The sequence below is a fragment of the Eretmochelys imbricata genome, chromosome 23 (genome assembly GCF_965152235.1).
Source record: "Eretmochelys imbricata isolate rEreImb1 chromosome 23, rEreImb1.hap1, whole genome shotgun sequence".
Classification (NCBI taxonomy): domain Eukaryota; kingdom Metazoa; phylum Chordata; order Testudines; family Cheloniidae; genus Eretmochelys; species Eretmochelys imbricata.
In genome coordinates, this window is record NC_135594.1 from 3,669,961 (window position 1) to 3,686,183 (window position 16,223).

Below are 16,223 nucleotides of genomic sequence, written 5' to 3' on the forward strand. Positions count from 1 at the left end.
CTGGGATCGTTCCCTTGCCAAGGGGCCTGGTTCCCTGCCTGGGAGCAGGTGGTCGAGTGAAAGACGCATGGAGGTTGGGGGGCTGCTGGTGAATTTGCTGCCAGCCACCTCTCAGAATCCACAAAGGGGGCAGTTTTGTCTGTTTTCTCCCAACCCTTTGGAGGAAGGATCTGGCTCCTGCAGGCAGAGACCACCAAGATCCCAAGGCTGGCAGGAGCCAGTGTGAGCAGCTAGCGGGTGACTTCCCATGTAATAGGCCTGAGATCTGCCCCGAATAATTCCCAGTGCAGAGCTGTTAAAAAAAACACCCCAGCTTCTTTTAAAAACGGGCCACGTTGGAGAATCCACCTCAACCCTCGCTCAATTGTGCCAGAGATTAATGACTCTCACCATTCAAAACTGACCCCTTTCCTGTCTGAAGTTGTCCAGCTTCAACTTCCAGCCAGTGGGTTGTGTTCGACCTTCCTCTGCTGGATTGACGAGCCCTTGATTAAATACTCGTTCCCTGGGCAGGTCACCCCTTCACCTTCTCTTTGTTGAGCTCAGTCATTTCTGCTCCTGGAGTCTCTCACTACCAGGCAGGTTTGCTAACCCTTTGATCAATTGGAGAGGGGTCAGAGAAGAGCCACGAGAATGATCAATGTCTTTCTCCAATTGTGGGCACCAGAACCGGACACCGGATCCCACCAGCAAACACGGAAGGGAAAGAACCCCTCTACTCCAGTGCGAGATGCCCGTTCATGCAGCCCAGGGAATGGTACATAGGATGCTCTTGTATTGCACGGCCAGGGCAGGGGGATCGGTGGCAGGGGACAAAGTGGGAGCAGACCAAGGAATGGGTCTCTTCCCCCCCGCCCCCTCTTGGAGAGCTGGGATCCCACCACGTGGCCTCCAAAGGAACCGAGCCAGGTGGGTTGCTCCCCTTTACGAGGGACCAACCTCCGGTGAAAATCCAAGGTCGGGGTATGGAGCCCAGGGCTGGAATAGGGGGTGATGGGGAGTGGGTCAGGGTTGAGCATTGCACCAGATCCCAAGCGCTGTCCCTATTTTTCTCAGTTGAGGGGTTTCATCCCAGCTGGAGCCAGGGCCGCCGAAGGCAGCCTGTCCCTGCCCACTAGCCGGAGCAGACAGCCCAGCGCTGTAGCCCCGGGCGCCCTGCAGCCACAATGTTCCCGTGTGGCTGAGAACCCCCAAATCATCTGGCAGCAGCCCACCCCCTTTCCCAACTATCGGCGGGGACTGAGGGCCAGAGCTGGGCACCCCCATCCCTGCTACAGCCCGGAGACACGACCGCAGGGGCCTCTTACAGTCACAGCAACATGACTTTATTCCAGCAGCCCGGCCCCTTTCAATAAAACAGCTGATTGAGGCTCCGGCTGCCTCTTCCCCCCCAGCCAGGATTGGGGCAGGGGCTCCTTTAACGAAGTTTCCCCCTCCTAGCCCCGTGGGTGGAACGGCAATTGGGACACATGGTTCTGCCCCCCCCCGCTGAGGCCGACGGTCCCAGAGCACCGGGGGGGCCCAGAACCTGCTGTAAAGGCGGAAAGTTTACGGGCAATACGGCCCCGTATCGGCCCTGATCCCGGAGCCAAGCCCAAGCCCCTCGTACTTGGGCTGTGGCCCAGAGGCAGGGCGCTGGGTGCGGGGCTCAGTTCCAGCAGGTGTCCAGCCGCCGAACCCGCACCTTCTGCTTGTAGTGGTATTCCTTGAGGTACTCCTGGAGCGCGCCGGGGATGGGCAGGCGGCCGATGCCATCGTAGGAGGTGCAGCCGGCCACCACGGCCCGGCACAGGTGCTGCAGGGCGAAGGGGAAGGGCCGGGGCACGGGGCGGGAGAGCAGGGGCTCGAAGAACATGCAGGCGCTGGGGTCCTTGTAGCGCTCCAGCAGGCCCGAGACGGTGGGGGCGTGGAAGACGCCGGGGTCGTGCACGTCGAAGCTGAAGTGATAGTTCCACTGCTCGACGCGGGCGTGGAGCGAGCGGCCGTAGCGCCGGAAGCTGACCGAGAAGAGATAATCCTCCTGGGCCGAATCCCGCAGCAGGAAGGTCCCTTCCGGCTTCCCCTCCAGCAGGGCCTCGGCCTGGTAGCGATCCATCACCCCCCAGTAGCAGGCCAGCCGGGTCAGCTGCAGCAGATCCGGCACCAGGCAGTGGATGTAGTCGATCTGGGTGTGAACGCGGAGCTCCGGTTCGGGGGCCGCCACCACCTCCTCCTCCTCTTCCTCCTGGGGGGCCAGGGTGGCCCGGTTGTCCCCGGCCAGTTCGTTCATGCCGGGGGCCAGCTTGGGCCCCAATTTGTAGAGCGGGTTGATCTGCGCCCTGGCCTCGAAGGTGTGGATCGTGGCGTCCGGGGGCGGCTCCACCCCCTGCTCGATGCTGATACGCCTCCGCTCCCGCAGCCGGTCGTCCTCGTCCTCTGCCGGCCCCGCCCCGCCGCAAGCCAGGCCCTCCTGGGCCGAGACGGGGGCCGTGTGCTGCTTGATGAGGTTCCACTTGCGGGCCAGCTCCGAGCCGGGCGGGAAGGGGCAGGTCTCCAGCATCAGCTCCCGCAGGTGGATCTTGCGCTGGGAGGGGGAGAACTCCGGGGCGCGGGGCCCGCCGTGCCCCTTGATGGGGAAACACTGGCCCACCGCGTCCCGGATCCTCTGCCGCAGCGAGCGCCCCGACCCCCGGCCCGGCTCTGCCCCCTCTGGGTCCCGCCCCGCCGGGGTCTCCGGGAGCTTTGCCCGCCTGCGTCCGCTGCGCCGGCCCCCGGCCTCGCCTGACCTTTCCTTGGGCCGGGCCGCTCGGTCCGGCCCCTCTCCGGCCTGGGACATGACGGGGCCGAGGGCTCAGAGGACTCGGGAAGGTGTCAGGGGGCCCGGCTGGGACCGGAAGATGGCTGGGGGGTCTCTGCTGCGGTGGGGCGACCCCAGCTCACTCATGGTGGGGACGGGGAGCATCCGGCCTGCACTGAAGGGAGAGAGTTCGTTAGAGCCCAGACCCAGGCTGTGTCCCCCACCCCACCACTGGGACCCCCGGACCCCTGCATCCTACCCCAGAAGTGGCTGCGTCTCAGGGCCGGGCAATGGATCCGTGTATAAACAGCCGCCCGCTCCCCACCCCAGAAGTGGCTGCCTCTCAGCACCAGATGAGGGATCCCTATAAGACCAGCTGCCCTACCCAGGCGTGCCCCACCCCAGAGCAAGTTGCAACTCAGTGGCCCAGCTGAGGGGGCACTGGGCTGGCAGAACCTGGGTTCTGTCCCGGCCAGCAGCCGATCCCATCCAGCCACAGGTATTTCGTTCAGCGCTAACGGGGAAGTGACAGTCTCCACTCACAAGGCCCCCCCACCCCCTCCACATCCTACCCCATCCTAGGGGCCAGCCCCCAGCACTCGGGGTGGGGGCGTGCTCAGAGCATGGGGGGGCACGTTCCCTTCAGCCAGGAAAGAGGCCAGACGATGGCCGTTTTGGGGTCCAGCTCAACCATCCGGCAGCAGCTGTGAGGGTCTGGGCCTAGGTTGCTGCATTTCAGATCCCTGCCCCACAGATCTACTCCCACCCCATAGCCCAGCCCTGCCCCACAGATCTACCCCCACCCCATCCTGTCCCCAGCTCTCCCACCCCATATCCCAGCCCCACAGATCTACCCCACTCCCCCCATATCCCAGCCCTGCCCATTCACCTCCACACCCCACACATTTACCCCCCACCTGTACCCAGCTCCCCCCACACACCCCAACCCCCACTCCCTGCCCATTCACCCCACACATCTACCCCCAGCAACCCACGCCCCATATCCCAGCCCTGCCCCACAGATCTACCCCCACCCATCCTGGCCCCAGCTCTCCCACCCCACATCCCATCCCCACAAATCTACCCCACTCCCCCCACACCCCAGCCCTGCCCATTCACACCCCACTCCTGCCCCACACATTTACCCCCCGCCTATCCCCAGCGCCCCCCACCCCATATCACAGCCCAGCCCCACAGATCTACCCCCCCCACACCCCATATCCCAGCCCCGCCCCACAGATCTACCCCCACCCCATAGCCCAGCCCTGCCCCACAGATCTACCCCCCCACACACACACACACCCCGATCCCCACTCCCTGCCAATTCACCCCACAGTCGCCGCCGCCCGCGGGCCGGGGCCGGACTCACCGCGGAGGGTCCCCACGCGGCCAGGCCGGGGCCGGGGCCGGGGCCGGGCCCGGGCCGGGCTGGGAAGCGGCGACCGAAGACGGAGCCAGCCGGGGAGGCGAGGCCGGGCCCAGCGCCCAGCTCCCCCCCTGCGCCGCCCAGCTGCAGCCGCCGCCGGGGGAAGGGAAGGCCAGGCCGGGAGAGAACCCAGGCGTCCTGCCCTCCACCAAGAGCCGGGAGAGAACCCAGGCGTCCTACGCCCCCCACCACCAGAGCCAGGCGAGAACCCAGGTGCCCCCGCAGCCCCAGCCCCACCCGCACCAGAGCCAGGAGAGAACCCAGGCGTCCTGCCCCCACAATAGCCAGGCGAGAACCCAGGCGTCCTGCCCCCGCAGCCCCACCCCCACACGAGCCAGGAGAGAACCCAGGCATCTTGGCCCCCAACCTTCCCTCACTAGACCCCACTCTTCCCTCCAACCTGGGAAGAGAAAAGAACCCAGGCGTCCTGCTCCCCAGAACCTTCCCCCACCCTGCCCTAACCACTAGACCCCCACTCCCCTCCCTGAGCCTGGAGAGAGCACGGGCGCCCTGGCCCCAGCCCCTCCTGCAGCAGCAGACTCCCCTCCCCTCCAGACCTAGGGAGAGAACCCAGGCGTCCTGGGCCCTCTCCCCACCCCAGTTCCCCATCTCCCACCCCCACCCCAACCCAGGGAAAGAACCCAGGCCTCCAGCCCCTCCCCCCAGTTCTGACCACCAAGCACAACCTGCCACCCTGCCCTAGGGAGAGAACCCAGGCATCCTAGCCCCCCTGCCCTGACCACTGCACCCTCCCACCCCAGAGCTGGGGAGAGAACACCCCCCACCTGGCCCCAGGTGTTTTGCACTTTTGTGTGCGTCTTGCACACGACTTAGTGTCTCTCACACACACCCTGCTCGTCCCTCGCTCAGTGTCGTCCTTCTGCCCCCGTCTGGGCTGGGCCCCCATCTGGCTGGGGCCCCGTCTGGCCCTGAGACTCACTCACAGCCGCTTGTGCCAGGCCCACTAACACCTGCATCCACCTCCTTCGCACACATGGGCCTTGGGCACCCACACGCACGTGTCCTTTGCACGCTGGAGTGTGTCTCTCTCTCTCCCCCACCACGTCTCACACTCACAGCCCCCCCCGCACACATAAGTCTCACAGCCGTGCGTGCCGCACACTCATCCCGGGCCTGGTTGGCCCCCTCCCTGCAAAGCCCAGGGTTTGGCCCGTGTTGGATTGAGTCGGGGGGTTCCTCTGCAGAATCCTCCCCCCCCCCCCCCCGTAAATGCCTCCAAGTCCTCTTGGGGTAAAGTACCTGGCCTTGTCCGGGGCCTCCTTGATTATCCCACACCTCCCCCTACACAATCCCTCCCCCAGCAGGATCTTGGGGGGGAGAAAAAATAAGCACGGCCCCCCCAGCTGATTCTCACCCCCCCAAAACCAGCTCTCCTTGGAAGCAGCAGGCCAAGCTAGCAGACCCTACGGCCCCCCCCCGAATCCCGACCCTTCCAGCAGGCGTGGGGTGTGGGTCTGACATCCCCCACGGTACCATCCGGCCTGTGGAAACGTTGGGACCCCTTAACTCTCTAGCTCCAGATACCGCTCACGCTGCTCTGCCTCGCACAGAAATCAGCACGGGACGGCACGCCCTGTTACATGACGTGAACGATCCCCCAGCCACTCGTGGGCCGTACCCAGGGAGGCGCCTGCCAATCGCCCCAGCCTTGCCCCCCAGAAACGTGCGTCCGACACTGCTCCAGCCCCCCTTGGCCAGGGCAAGCGCCTCAAGTCGTCACTGTATCCAAGGAACTGGGAAAGGCACCAGCCGTCGTTAAGCCGGAGCCGAGATTCCCCCACGCCCTGCAATCAAAAGACACCGGTTTAGATAAAAGAATAAAACTCGTTTATTAACGAGAGAGAGATTCGAGGTGATCGAGGCCTCAAAAGGTCAGAACTGGTCACACAAAGAAAACGATCAAATCGCAAACTGCCTGAACCTCCCCACGCGGACCCCTCTGGCCGTCTAGCGCAGGGTCCTTCCAGCAGAGACCGGGGCACAGAGCTGACGAAGATGAAATTAATTGCCTCTTACTTTATACCCGCCTCTCCCCTCCTCACTGACCCCCTCATGGGGATAGACAAAGCAGGCGCCTGGGCAGGTGCGATTCGAAGCATCTCTCCGGTGAATTGCGTCCGTGACACTCCAGGCCTTTGTTATTCCCCAGCCTCACGCCGTGTGGGAGTAACACACCTACGGCAACACCCCGGCCGTCCCTAGCCAGCGCTCGCCCTGGCCCGTTAACCGGAGAAGGATGCTCAGCAGCTGGCGGGCTGGCAGACGATACGTTCTGGACGCAGCATGCCTCGGGAGGTGCCATACCCCGAGCAAAGTGGGGGGCTCCAGGGGGCTACGTGGAGGTACAGTGTACCCCAGCAGGGCAGCGGATGCACCCCCAACCTTCGCCTCAGCCCTGGGCGCCCGAGGCAGCTGCGAGGCAGCGGTGTGCTCGCCTTTGGCCAGGGCCCCCAGGGGAGCAAGGGGGGCGGTTTCCCCAGCCGAGGGAAATGCCGGTCCGTTTCAATGCCCCAGGTGCCAGCATGGCTGTGCAAGGTCCTGCCCCCACCTCAAAGCCCCTTTGTCCCCAAATGCCCCCTAACCCTCCCCAAGAAGGGCTCCGCCCCGCTCCCCTCCCCATGCAGGGTCCGATCTCCCGCTCACACTTCCAACGGCGAAAGGGCTGGTGAGTCCCGGCCCTGGCCACGCAGAGAGCGGGGAACCCAGCCTGCCTCCCCGGCCCTTCGACTGCAGCTTCGAGCCCAGCCCTTGCAGGGGACAGGGCAGAGTTTGGGGCACAAGGGGATGGGGAATCTAGGGATACACAAGCCCTTTCTTCCCTGGAGTACCTGCCCCCCCACTCCTCCCGGGGTGCCTTCCCGCCCCAGCCCTCTGACTGGGCGCACTGCACCCGCCGCCCGCTCCAGGGAGAATAGACCCTGCTGGCTCAGCACCCCGGCAAAGGAGGGGGCTGGGCAGCGGATGCCGGACCCTCTGCTCGCAGCCTGAGGGAGGCGCTGATGCCAGCAGGGCCAGAGCCGAGCGCGGGTCGGGGGAGAGACGCCCGGGTTTTAGGACGAGACCCTTTTATTGAGGACGGAGAGGGGGTTCTGGTACAGCCTGGTATGTACAGGGGGCAAAACAAACAGCAGTAAGAATAAAAACACCCCAGTGTCGGGGGGGGACGACCCCAGAGGTCTTTGACCAAGCACAGGGATGCCAGGCAGAGCCTGAGTCCTCCCCATCATGCCCACATCCTCCTGGTGGCCGCAGGCTGGAGTGACGGTCCCCCGGGGGGGGGGCTGGATCTGGCCCAGGTGGCGGGGGGGCAAGGGGCTGCGCCCCACTCAGTCGCTGTCGCTCCCCTCCTCGCTCGAGTCCGAGGCAGCCTCGCTGCCGCTCCCGCTGCGCTCTTCCTCGTCCTCCTCCTCCTCGGCGTTGGAGCCCTCGCTGCCGCTGAGGAAGGGGCGCCGGCCGCCCCCGTCGCTGCCGCTCTCCTCCTCCCCGGGGCTGCGCCGCCCGCCGCCCCCCTCGCCCTCCGAGTCCTCGTCGTCGCTGCCGAAGATCTCCTCCTTGTCGCGGGCCGCCCGCTCGTCCTCCTCGCTGGCCTCCGGCGAGCCCTCGCTGGCACTGTGCCCGCTGGCCTCCCGCTCGCTCTCGCTGCCCGAGCGTCCTTCTTCCTCCTCCTCTTCCTCCTCCTCCTCGCTGGCCTCCGGCTCGCTCTCGCTGCCCTTCTCCGGCTCCTCGTCTGCGGGGAGAGCCACAGAGTCAGAGGGGCAGGGCCGGGCCCCCCCAGCAGGGAGGGGGCAGTCGAGGCAGGGTGATGGCGGGGAGGGGGGTGACGGAAGGGAGGGGAGAATCACCCCCTGGAGTGCGGGAGGGGTGATGGCAGAAAGGGGACCATCCCCCCAAGGGAGATGGAGGGCTGATGGAAGAGAGGGAACTGCCCTCCCATGGGAGGGGGAAGGGAAGAGAGAAGCGATGGCTGCTCACCTCCTATTCTTGGGGGGGGGGGGGGCCACAGGAGCCATCCTCGGGGGTGGGGAACAGGACCAGTCCATGAGGGAGGCAGGGCTCAGGGCTGCCCCCTGTAGCGGGAGCTGCAGCACCATCCCCGGGGGGGTGTGTGTGGGGTCAGAGAGACCGAGGATGAAGTGCCACGGCAGTCCCAAGGGCAGCCACCAGAGGGAGCTGTGAGCCCCTGTGCCACCAGCAGTGGGTGGGAGGAAGCCGATGGGGGAGGGGACAGGCAGAGGGGCCCCTTTTTCCCATGCCACCCCCCCTTCCGTGGCCGCTACCTGAGCCCTGGGCCTCCTTGTCCATCTCCATCTCCTCCTCCTCTTCCTCCTCCGGCTCGTGATTCTCCAGCTGCGCCTTGCGAGCCTCCTGCCGGGAACGGGGAGCTGGGTTAGCCACGCGGTGGGGGGCACACCCCACCCACCCTGCCCAGGCTGGGACCCCAACCAGCACCCCTCCTCAGTCAGTGAGAGTGGGTGGCATGGGGCTTTCAGGGCATGGAACCAGACTCCTGGGTTCTCTCCCCAGCTCTGGGAGGGGATTGGGGTCTAGTGGTTAGAGCAGGGGGGTGCTGGGAGTCAGGACCCCTGGGTTCTATTCCCAGCACTGGGAGGGGAGTGGGCTCTAGTGGGTTCGTCATGGGGGCTCGGAGCCAGGACTCCTGGGTTCTACTCCCAGATCCCAGCGTAGGGGGTGAGAACAGAAGCTACGTGGGGGGCATGAATGCACTGACTCCCCCCGCCCCCCCTCCCTGAGTGTGCTCCCCCTCCGCCCCCCAGCACAGAGCTCGGAGAGCAACCCTCGCCATACCTGAGCCTCCAGTTCCTTCTCGTTCATGTCCCGGTGCTTCACCACCAGCACGGCGTTGGTGCCCGACTGCACGCCCGCCTTGGCCCTGCGTTTGCTGAGCCGCACCCTGTGGGGGAGAAAACGAAGGGCGATGTCAGGCCCCGCCCCCTCTTCCCAGGCCACAGCTCTACCCGCTCCATGAGCCCCCTAAAGGCACATCCTGGAGCTGGGGATCCCCCTGGCCCAGCTGCCGGGGGGTCAGGGCTCCCTGGGATGGCCCCAGCCGGGCTCCGTGCGGTTCTTGGCCCCCCACGGCTCTGAGCAGGAGGCCGTTCCGGGTCAGGAACCAGGTAGCTCCAGCCTCAGTTTACCCTCGGCCGGTCAATTCCCATCGGTTCAAGTGCCGACGGGCAGCGGCCACGAACTCCACCCTCTCTTTGCCCTCCCAGACCTGGCCTTGGAGCCGAGATCTGAGCCGGGCCATGGGCACTGGCCCTGACCCACCCTGCGCCCCGGCTGGGGCAGGCCCCGGGCTTCCCCCCGCCTCACCGGGTCTCCAGCTCGTTGTAGTAGACGCCGTCACCCTCGCGGAAGATGAAGAAGTAATTCTCCTCGTAGCCCTTGCTGGCTTTGTTCTTCACATTCCAGTTGTACTCCCGGGCGATCTTGTAGTCGTACCTGGGCGGGGGAAGAGAGGGTCAGCACCCCCACAGCTTTGCCGCCCCGCCCCCCCCGAGCACAAAGCTGACCCCCCCGCAGCCTCCCTCCATTCCCCAGCACAGCTCCCCCACTTCCCCAGACCTCCCACTTCCCCAGACCCCACCTCTCCCCCCGTTCCCAAGCACAGCCCCCCTCCCCAGACCCCCCACTTCCCCAGCCCCCCACCCCACCTCTCCCCCATTCCTCAACACAACATCCCCTCCCTTCCCCCCCACTCTCCCATTCCAAAGCACAGCCCCCCCCTCCCCTGCACTACCCCACCTTTTCCCCAGGCCCCCCACACAACTCCCCTTCCCTCCTCCTTCTCCCAGCCCCCCACCTCCCCAGCCACGTACACATCTTCGGGTGCATAGTCCATCTCCTCCTCCTGGTCCCGCTTGCGTTTCCGCAGGGTGTCCTCCACGGGCAGGAAATAGGCCACAAACTGGTTCCCCTCTTCGTCCATCATCCCCCTGAGACGGCCGGGAAAGGGTTAACGAGGAACACTCTCCCCAGCTCCCCACGGCGCTCCCCTCCGCCCCATGGAGCACAGCCCTGACTGCCAGGGAGAGCACCCCCTACTGCCCCCTGCAGCACAGCGCCCCCTAGCGCCGCCCTGGGGCCAGCCCTGACTATGGGAGAGAGCACATAGGGGCCTCCCATCCAAACAGCAGCCTGCCCCCCCTTTAGCTAGGGATCCCCTCCCACGGCCCTACAGCAGCAGCCCATGAGGGCTGAGCCCGGGGGGGGCGAGGAGCCTCCTTCCAGGGCAGGACAGCCCCCGCCTTGCTAGAACGCTTGATGGTGCGGCTCTCCGTGATGGGAGGAGGTTAGCACAGGGATGGGGGACGCCCGGCTCTTGGGGCCCACGGGAAGGGCTCTGGCTAGCGGAGTGGGGATATCAGGCCAGGCAGAGGCAGGGTGAACCCCCACCCCACCCAAGGCTGAGGGGTGCGGCGTTACCTGATCATCGCCTGAGACATCATCTCGAGGGCCGCGGCCCCACTGGTGTCCTTGGGGGCTGGGTCCGAGTCGAAGATGACCTGGGCGCAGGGGTTGATCCACATCTAGGGGGGAAGGAGTCGGTTAGCGGGATGATCCCTGCCCCCCCCCCCGCCACCATCCCCACTCCACTTCCCTGGCATGGCACTCCACCCATGGCCCTTCCATCAGGCAGACCCTCCTCTAGGCACCAGCGACCCCGGCATTAGCCCCTGGATCTCCCTCAACATGGGGGGAGCCCCCTTCAGGCTACACTTCCATCTGCGGGAGGGGAGTCAGGGCCGATGGGGAAACTGAGGCACAGAGAGGTCACAGGACGGGCTGGGATTAGAAGCCAGGTCTCCTGCCTCCTGACCCGGCGCGCTACCCACTATGCTCACTTAGCCCCAGACCGGGAGGTGCTTAGGACCGGCCCAGCCGCTAACGGAGCCTCGAAGGTCCTTGCGTGCCACGGGCCAGTGCCCCTGGGCCTAGGGAAGCCGATGCTAAGTCCCCCTCCCCCAGCCTTACCTTGAAGTCTGGGAACACAGGCATCACCTCCATGGGGGTGACGCGAGGTTTGCTGTAATGCTGGGAAATCTGGGGACGGAGGAAGCAGAGAGACAGTGAGGCCTCAGGGGAGGGGTAACCCTAAATCCCCTCCTCCTCCTCCCTCCCCCCCCCCCCCCGCTTTCAACATGGGCCCTTTAAGGCTTAAAGGTACAGTACGTTGTGTGGGGGAGGAGGGAGATATTTAAAAGGGCGACTCACTGATTTCTGGGCATCCTCGAAGGTCTTCTCGATGGCAGCGATCTGGCTGTCCCGGTCCTTGTAGATCTCCTCCTCCGTGAACTGCTGCTTGACAGACACGCCGATCCTGATTGGGGGCAGAGTTAGCAGAGTGAGGCCTGCTGGGAAAACACTGCCCCCTGGCTGGATGCAACCAGCATCGCTGAATGCGACGCTCCCCCTGACCCTCGCCGGCTGGATCGAACCGGATCCAACACCACCCGTGGCTAGGTCCACAAGCACCAGACCTATGCTGCCCCCTGCTGGACGCAACCAGTCCTGTGCCAGGATAGGTCTCCCCCTAGTGGCTGAAAATACTGCACCCCAACACAGGGGCAGCCGAGCAGACTCTCCGACGCCCCACGCTCCTTGTGATGCTGCATGGCCCCCTGCCACAAGAGGAAGTGGAGATCCCAGAGGGAGGGTAACCTCCCTCCCTCCCATAAAGGGGATGGTCCCCCCCCACCCCTGGGATGCTGTCCCTGCCCAGGAGAGTCACCCCAGCTGGCTCCCGGCCCACTCACTTGACCTCCGGCTTCTCGTTGGACACGCCATAGCGGTTGAATTCGGTGGAGATGTATTCTGTCTTCCTCATCCATGGTACCACTTTGGCATGCTGCTGGGATCTAGGGCAGAAAAGGATGGGGGGCTTCTAGGCCGTGGGGCAGAGGGAGCTGCTGATTGCCCCCTCCTGATGTGTGTGTGGGAGGAAGAACCTTCCACTGGGGGACAGGGCTCAATCGGGTGGGACCGAGCAAAGGGACCCCAAGGCCACACAGCAGGGCGGGGAGAGCTGGCTAGCCAGGGGTTCAGGGAGGGGCTGCTCTCCACAGCCAGGGGATGCCATGTGTTTTGGGGGCCGGGCTACCTCTTCGAGCTGGTGGGAGCCTGGATTTCCTCCTCCAGCAGCTTTTCGTCGGCCGGATCCAGGAGAACTGGAAGAGGCAGAGCAGGATGAGACAGGACCTGCGCCAGCCCCCCCTCCCATCATGCCCCACCCCCCACCTCCAAAGCTCCTGGGTTCGGCTCTCAGTGGGGCAGGACTGATTGGAGATGGGTGCAATGGAGATTCTTCAGTGAGCAAGATGCTTCGTGGGGGGCACTTTGAAACTAGAACCCAGGATTCGGGGTGCAAGGAGGGATCCCTGAAATGCAAAAGATGCCCCCGCCCGACGTGGGCACGCACAACACACACACCCACACCCCAGTCAGTGCAAGACACAAACAGTGCCCCAGGATCTGTCGGTGATGCACACGTGGGCGCCCGCCCGGCCCGGCTCTCACCATTGGGGTCGATGCGATACGTGTCAGGGTTGATGAGGTCGATGGTCACGCCCAGGTCCGGCTCAGTGAGGAGGTCGTGTTTGTGCTGTTTCTCCAGAGAGGTGGCTTTGTACTGCACAAACCTGGGGGAGGGACAGGTGAGACGCCGGCCCGGGAGAGCCCCCTGGGCAGAGCCCTCTCCCCTCCCCCTGCCTCCATCCCGGGAGCGGCACTGGTGAGCCTGGGAGGGGGCCCCGATCCCAGCCCGGCTCAGCAGCTGCTCTCTCACCTGTTCTGGTCAAAGGGATATGTGATGAATTTGGGGTCGAAGGGAATATCCGGGAGACTGTTGCAGTATTTCACCCGACACACCACGCCCGATCTGGAAGCACAGGGAGAGACATCAGCACTGGGGGTGGGGGTCTGCCCCTCCTCCCCCCCGGATTCCTGAGGTCCTTATCCCTCATCCCACCAGCCCAGCCTAGGGTGACAGGGTGAGTCTGGAGCAGGGCACCATGGAGGACAGGGATCCCGGACTCCTGGGTTCCTTACCCTCCGCCAGCAGCGGGGGAAGGAAAGGGTGCATGCAGAGGGAGCTATGGGTGGGGGATAGTGGAAGGGGTCATGTGCCAAACACCCCCCCCCCCACACCGAACTGTGCTGGAATCTCCAATGCCCCACGTCAACGGCAACCTACGATCGTGCCCGGCCGCCGTGAAATGAGTTTGCTGGGACTCTGGGACTCAGACGGAGGTGGGGAGGGATAGCTCAGTGGTTTGAGCATTGGCTTGCTAAACCCAAAGTTGTGAGTTCAGTCCTTGAGGGGGCCATTTAAGGATCTAGGGCAAAGATTGGGGATTGGTCCTGCTTTGAGCAGGGGTTTGGACTAGATGACTTTCTGAGGTCTCTCCCAACTGTGAGAGTCTATGATTCATTGTGTAAGGTTTAATCTTTCTTGGTCCTACTTTGACCAGGGGGTTGGACTAGATGATCTCCTGAGGTCCCTTCCAACCCTGATATTCTATGATTCATCCTGAGACACTCCTTTTGGGGGGGGAGGGATAGCTCAGTGGTTTGAGCGTTGGCCTGCTAAACCCAGGGTTGTGAGTTCAATCCTTGAGGGGGCCATTTAAGGATCTGGGGCAAAAATTTGGGATTGGTCCTGCTTTGAGCAGGGGGTTGGACGAGATGACCTCCTGAGGTCCCTTCCAACCCTGATATTCTATGATTCTATGATTCTGTCCGGCTGTCCGGTTTGTGAGTGACACGCAGCCACAGCAATCGCTCCCCCCACCAGCCTTTGCCAGCAAGTCCAAGGGCTGGGCAGGGGAGCAGTAAAAACAGGACTGTTTCCTCCCCACCTCCCAGGGCACAGCGGTGGGGGAACTGTGAGCTGTGGGACGAGGAGGGGTCATACCTCTCAGGCAAGGTCCGGTGAGCGTTGGGCCTGCAAAGACAAGGAAATAAATAACAACATTAAATAATCACAACACTGTGGGCTCTTTTCGTCCAATGCCCTTTACCAAAAGAGTGTCGGTAGCATTATCCCCACTCTGCAGATGGGGAAACTGAGGCACAGAGTGGCAGAAAGAGGGTCAACACCGGGGGGGGGAGGGGGAGGGGAGGAGAACCTGCCTGTGGGTCCGGTCCTTGGAGGCTGCCCCAAAGTGAGAGCCCTGCCCAGACTCTCCACATAGAGTGAAACCGATTTAAAGCACTTTATCAATATTGATGCGTTGCTCCTCCCCCACAGAAGGCAAGTCAGCAGCATCAGCTCTATTGGCCAGAAGGGGAAACTGAGGCAAGACCAGCAGCAGGGCCAGGATCCACCAAGTGGAACTGCTGTGGACTTTGTGTGGCCACGTCTGGGGTGGGATATGGCAGCCACACAGTGACGCTATGCTGGAGTTTAGTGGGGGTTAGGTCAGGCCTCTCAGGGGACTCTGAACAGGCCCTCCCCACAGGGCTCTGGCTGTCCACACACCGGGAGATGGAACCCAGGAGTCTGGGTTCCCAGCGCCCTGCCCCGACTCTCCCCATCCCCCCCGGCAGGGAGGGTGGGGTGGTGAAGGGACCCAGGAGTCCAGGACCCTGACTTTCCCCATCACCCTTGCTATGGGGGGGGAATCCCAGAAGTCCGGGCTCCCAGCTCCTCCAACTCTCCCCATCACCCCTGGCGGAAGGGGGGACAGGGAGAGAACCCAAGAGTCTGGGCTCCCAGCCCCCCTCCCCGACTCTCCCCATCCCCCCCGACAGGGAGGGTGGGGTGGTGAAGGGACCCAGACTCTCCCTATCACCCCTGCTATGGGGGGAGAGTGCAGGCTCCCAGCTCCCCCCAACTCTCCCCATCACCCCTGGCGGGAAGGGACCCAGGAGTCCAGGCTCCTAGCTTCCCCCCCCCCACATACACACTCTCTCCATCACCCCTAGCGGAGGGGAGGGAACCCAGGAGTCCGGGCTCCCAGCTCCCCCCAACACCCCTGGCGGGAAGGGACCCAGGAGTCCGGGTTCCCAGGTTCCCCCCCCCATTATCCCTGGCGGGAAGGGACCCAGGAGTCCGGGTTCCCAGGGTTCCCCCCCCCCATCATCCCTGGCGGGAAGGGACCCAGGAGTCCGGGTTCCCAGGGTTCCCCCCCCCCATCATCCCTGGCGGGAAGGGACCCAGGAGTCCGGGTTCCCAGGTTCCCCCATCATCCCTGGCGGGAAGGGACCCAGGAGTCCGGGTTCCCAGGTTCCCCCCACCCCCATCATCCCTGGCGGGAAGGGACCCAGGAGTCCGGGCTCCCAGCTTCCCCCCCACTCCCACTCTCCCCAGCACCCCTGGTGGGAAGGGACCCAGGAGTCCGGGCCCCGTGACGTCACGGGGGTATGAGGTCACGGCTGTGACGTGCGGCCGGGGGCGGCCCTACCTGTGCCCCGGCTCCTCCCGCTGCGCCTGGGTCTGGATGGTCGGGGCCATGGCGGGGCCGCGGCTGCGATCGCTGCTGCCCCGCCGCGGGGCCTGCGGGCGGGGAGGGTGGTCGAGGCCCGCCTGACGGGAAACGCGGCCGCGCCCCGCGAAGCGGCTCCGGGAGAGGGAGCTCGAGGATGCGGGGAGGCGGGGAGGCGAGGCGGCGGGACCCTGGGCGGACCGAGACTCCGCCCCGGAGACAGGCACCGGGGTAGACACCTACGGACGGGCTCACAGGGCCCTGGTACCGCGCAGTCTCACGGGAAGCGCGGCTCGGAGAGGTGCACTTCCGGGCAGAGAGCAGGGCGTGCTGGGAGTTGTAGTGCCCGGAACGGCGCTCTCGGAACGTATTGCGCATGAACGCTAGGGGCGCGGTTCATGACGGGAACGGGAGTCTCCAGTCTGCGGGGAGCGATGCATGCCGGGAGCTGTAGTTCCAGGCGTGTGCGGGAGGGGCCAGCTGGGTGAGGAGCGGCGCGCGCAATGCAGGCTGGGAGTTTTAGTCAGTGTGCGAGCAGGGAGCGCGTGGTGCA

The 16,223-nt window shown here is 64.8% G+C and overlaps 2 protein-coding genes across 3 annotated transcripts; both read right to left on the bottom strand.

The window, feature by feature from the left end:
• Positions 1-1,303: 1,303 nt before the first annotated feature.
• Positions 1,304-4,369, bottom strand: LOC144279205 (suppressor of cytokine signaling 5-like). Of its 2 annotated transcripts, none has more exons than XM_077840690.1 (2): positions 4,146-4,369; positions 1,304-2,946 (listed from the first exon to the last, which is right to left on the bottom strand). In XM_077840690.1, the coding sequence occupies exon 2, from the start codon at positions 2,813-2,815 to the stop codon at positions 1,649-1,651; it is 1,167 nt and encodes a 388-aa protein (XP_077696816.1). In that variant the 5' UTR covers positions 2,816-2,946; positions 4,146-4,369; the 3' UTR covers positions 1,304-1,648. The 2 variants fall into 2 exon arrangements, with proteins under 2 accessions (XP_077696816.1, XP_077696815.1); XM_077840689.1 differs by having other exon boundaries at positions 1,304-2,951.
• A 2,902-nt stretch (positions 4,370-7,271) lies between these two features.
• PAF1 (PAF1 component of Paf1/RNA polymerase II complex) lies at positions 7,272-15,791 on the bottom strand. The gene is made up of 14 exons (XM_077840577.1): positions 15,650-15,791; positions 14,158-14,187; positions 13,030-13,122; positions 12,762-12,883; positions 12,346-12,412; positions 12,002-12,103; positions 11,460-11,565; positions 11,220-11,288; positions 10,671-10,774; positions 10,064-10,180; positions 9,558-9,686; positions 9,030-9,135; positions 8,501-8,588; positions 7,272-7,950 (listed from the first exon to the last, which is right to left on the bottom strand). The coding sequence occupies exons 1-14, from the start codon at positions 15,697-15,699 to the stop codon at positions 7,550-7,552; spliced, it is 1,584 nt and encodes a 527-aa protein (XP_077696703.1). The 5' UTR covers positions 15,700-15,791; the 3' UTR covers positions 7,272-7,549.
• Between the last annotated feature and the right edge of the window lie 432 nt (positions 15,792-16,223).

Bases quoted from the DNA above. Each gene is read 5' to 3' on its own strand.
- LOC144279205 (XM_077840690.1), bottom strand. From the start codon at position 2,815: ATGTCCCAGGCCGGAGAGGGGCCGGACCGAGCGGCCCGGCCCAAGGAA.
- PAF1 (XM_077840577.1), bottom strand. From the start codon at position 15,699: ATGGCCCCGACCATCCAGACCCAGGCGCAGCGGGAGGAGCCGGGGCAC. The intron at 12,884-13,029 runs GTGAGAGAGCAG...TCCCTCCCCCAG, and splicing joins TATCCCTTTGACCAGAACAG to GTTTGTGCAGTACAAAGCCA. The intron at 7,951-8,500 runs GTAGCGGCCACG...CTCTCCCCGCAG, and splicing joins CAAGGAGGCCCAGGGCTCAG to ACGAGGAGCCGGAGAAGGGC.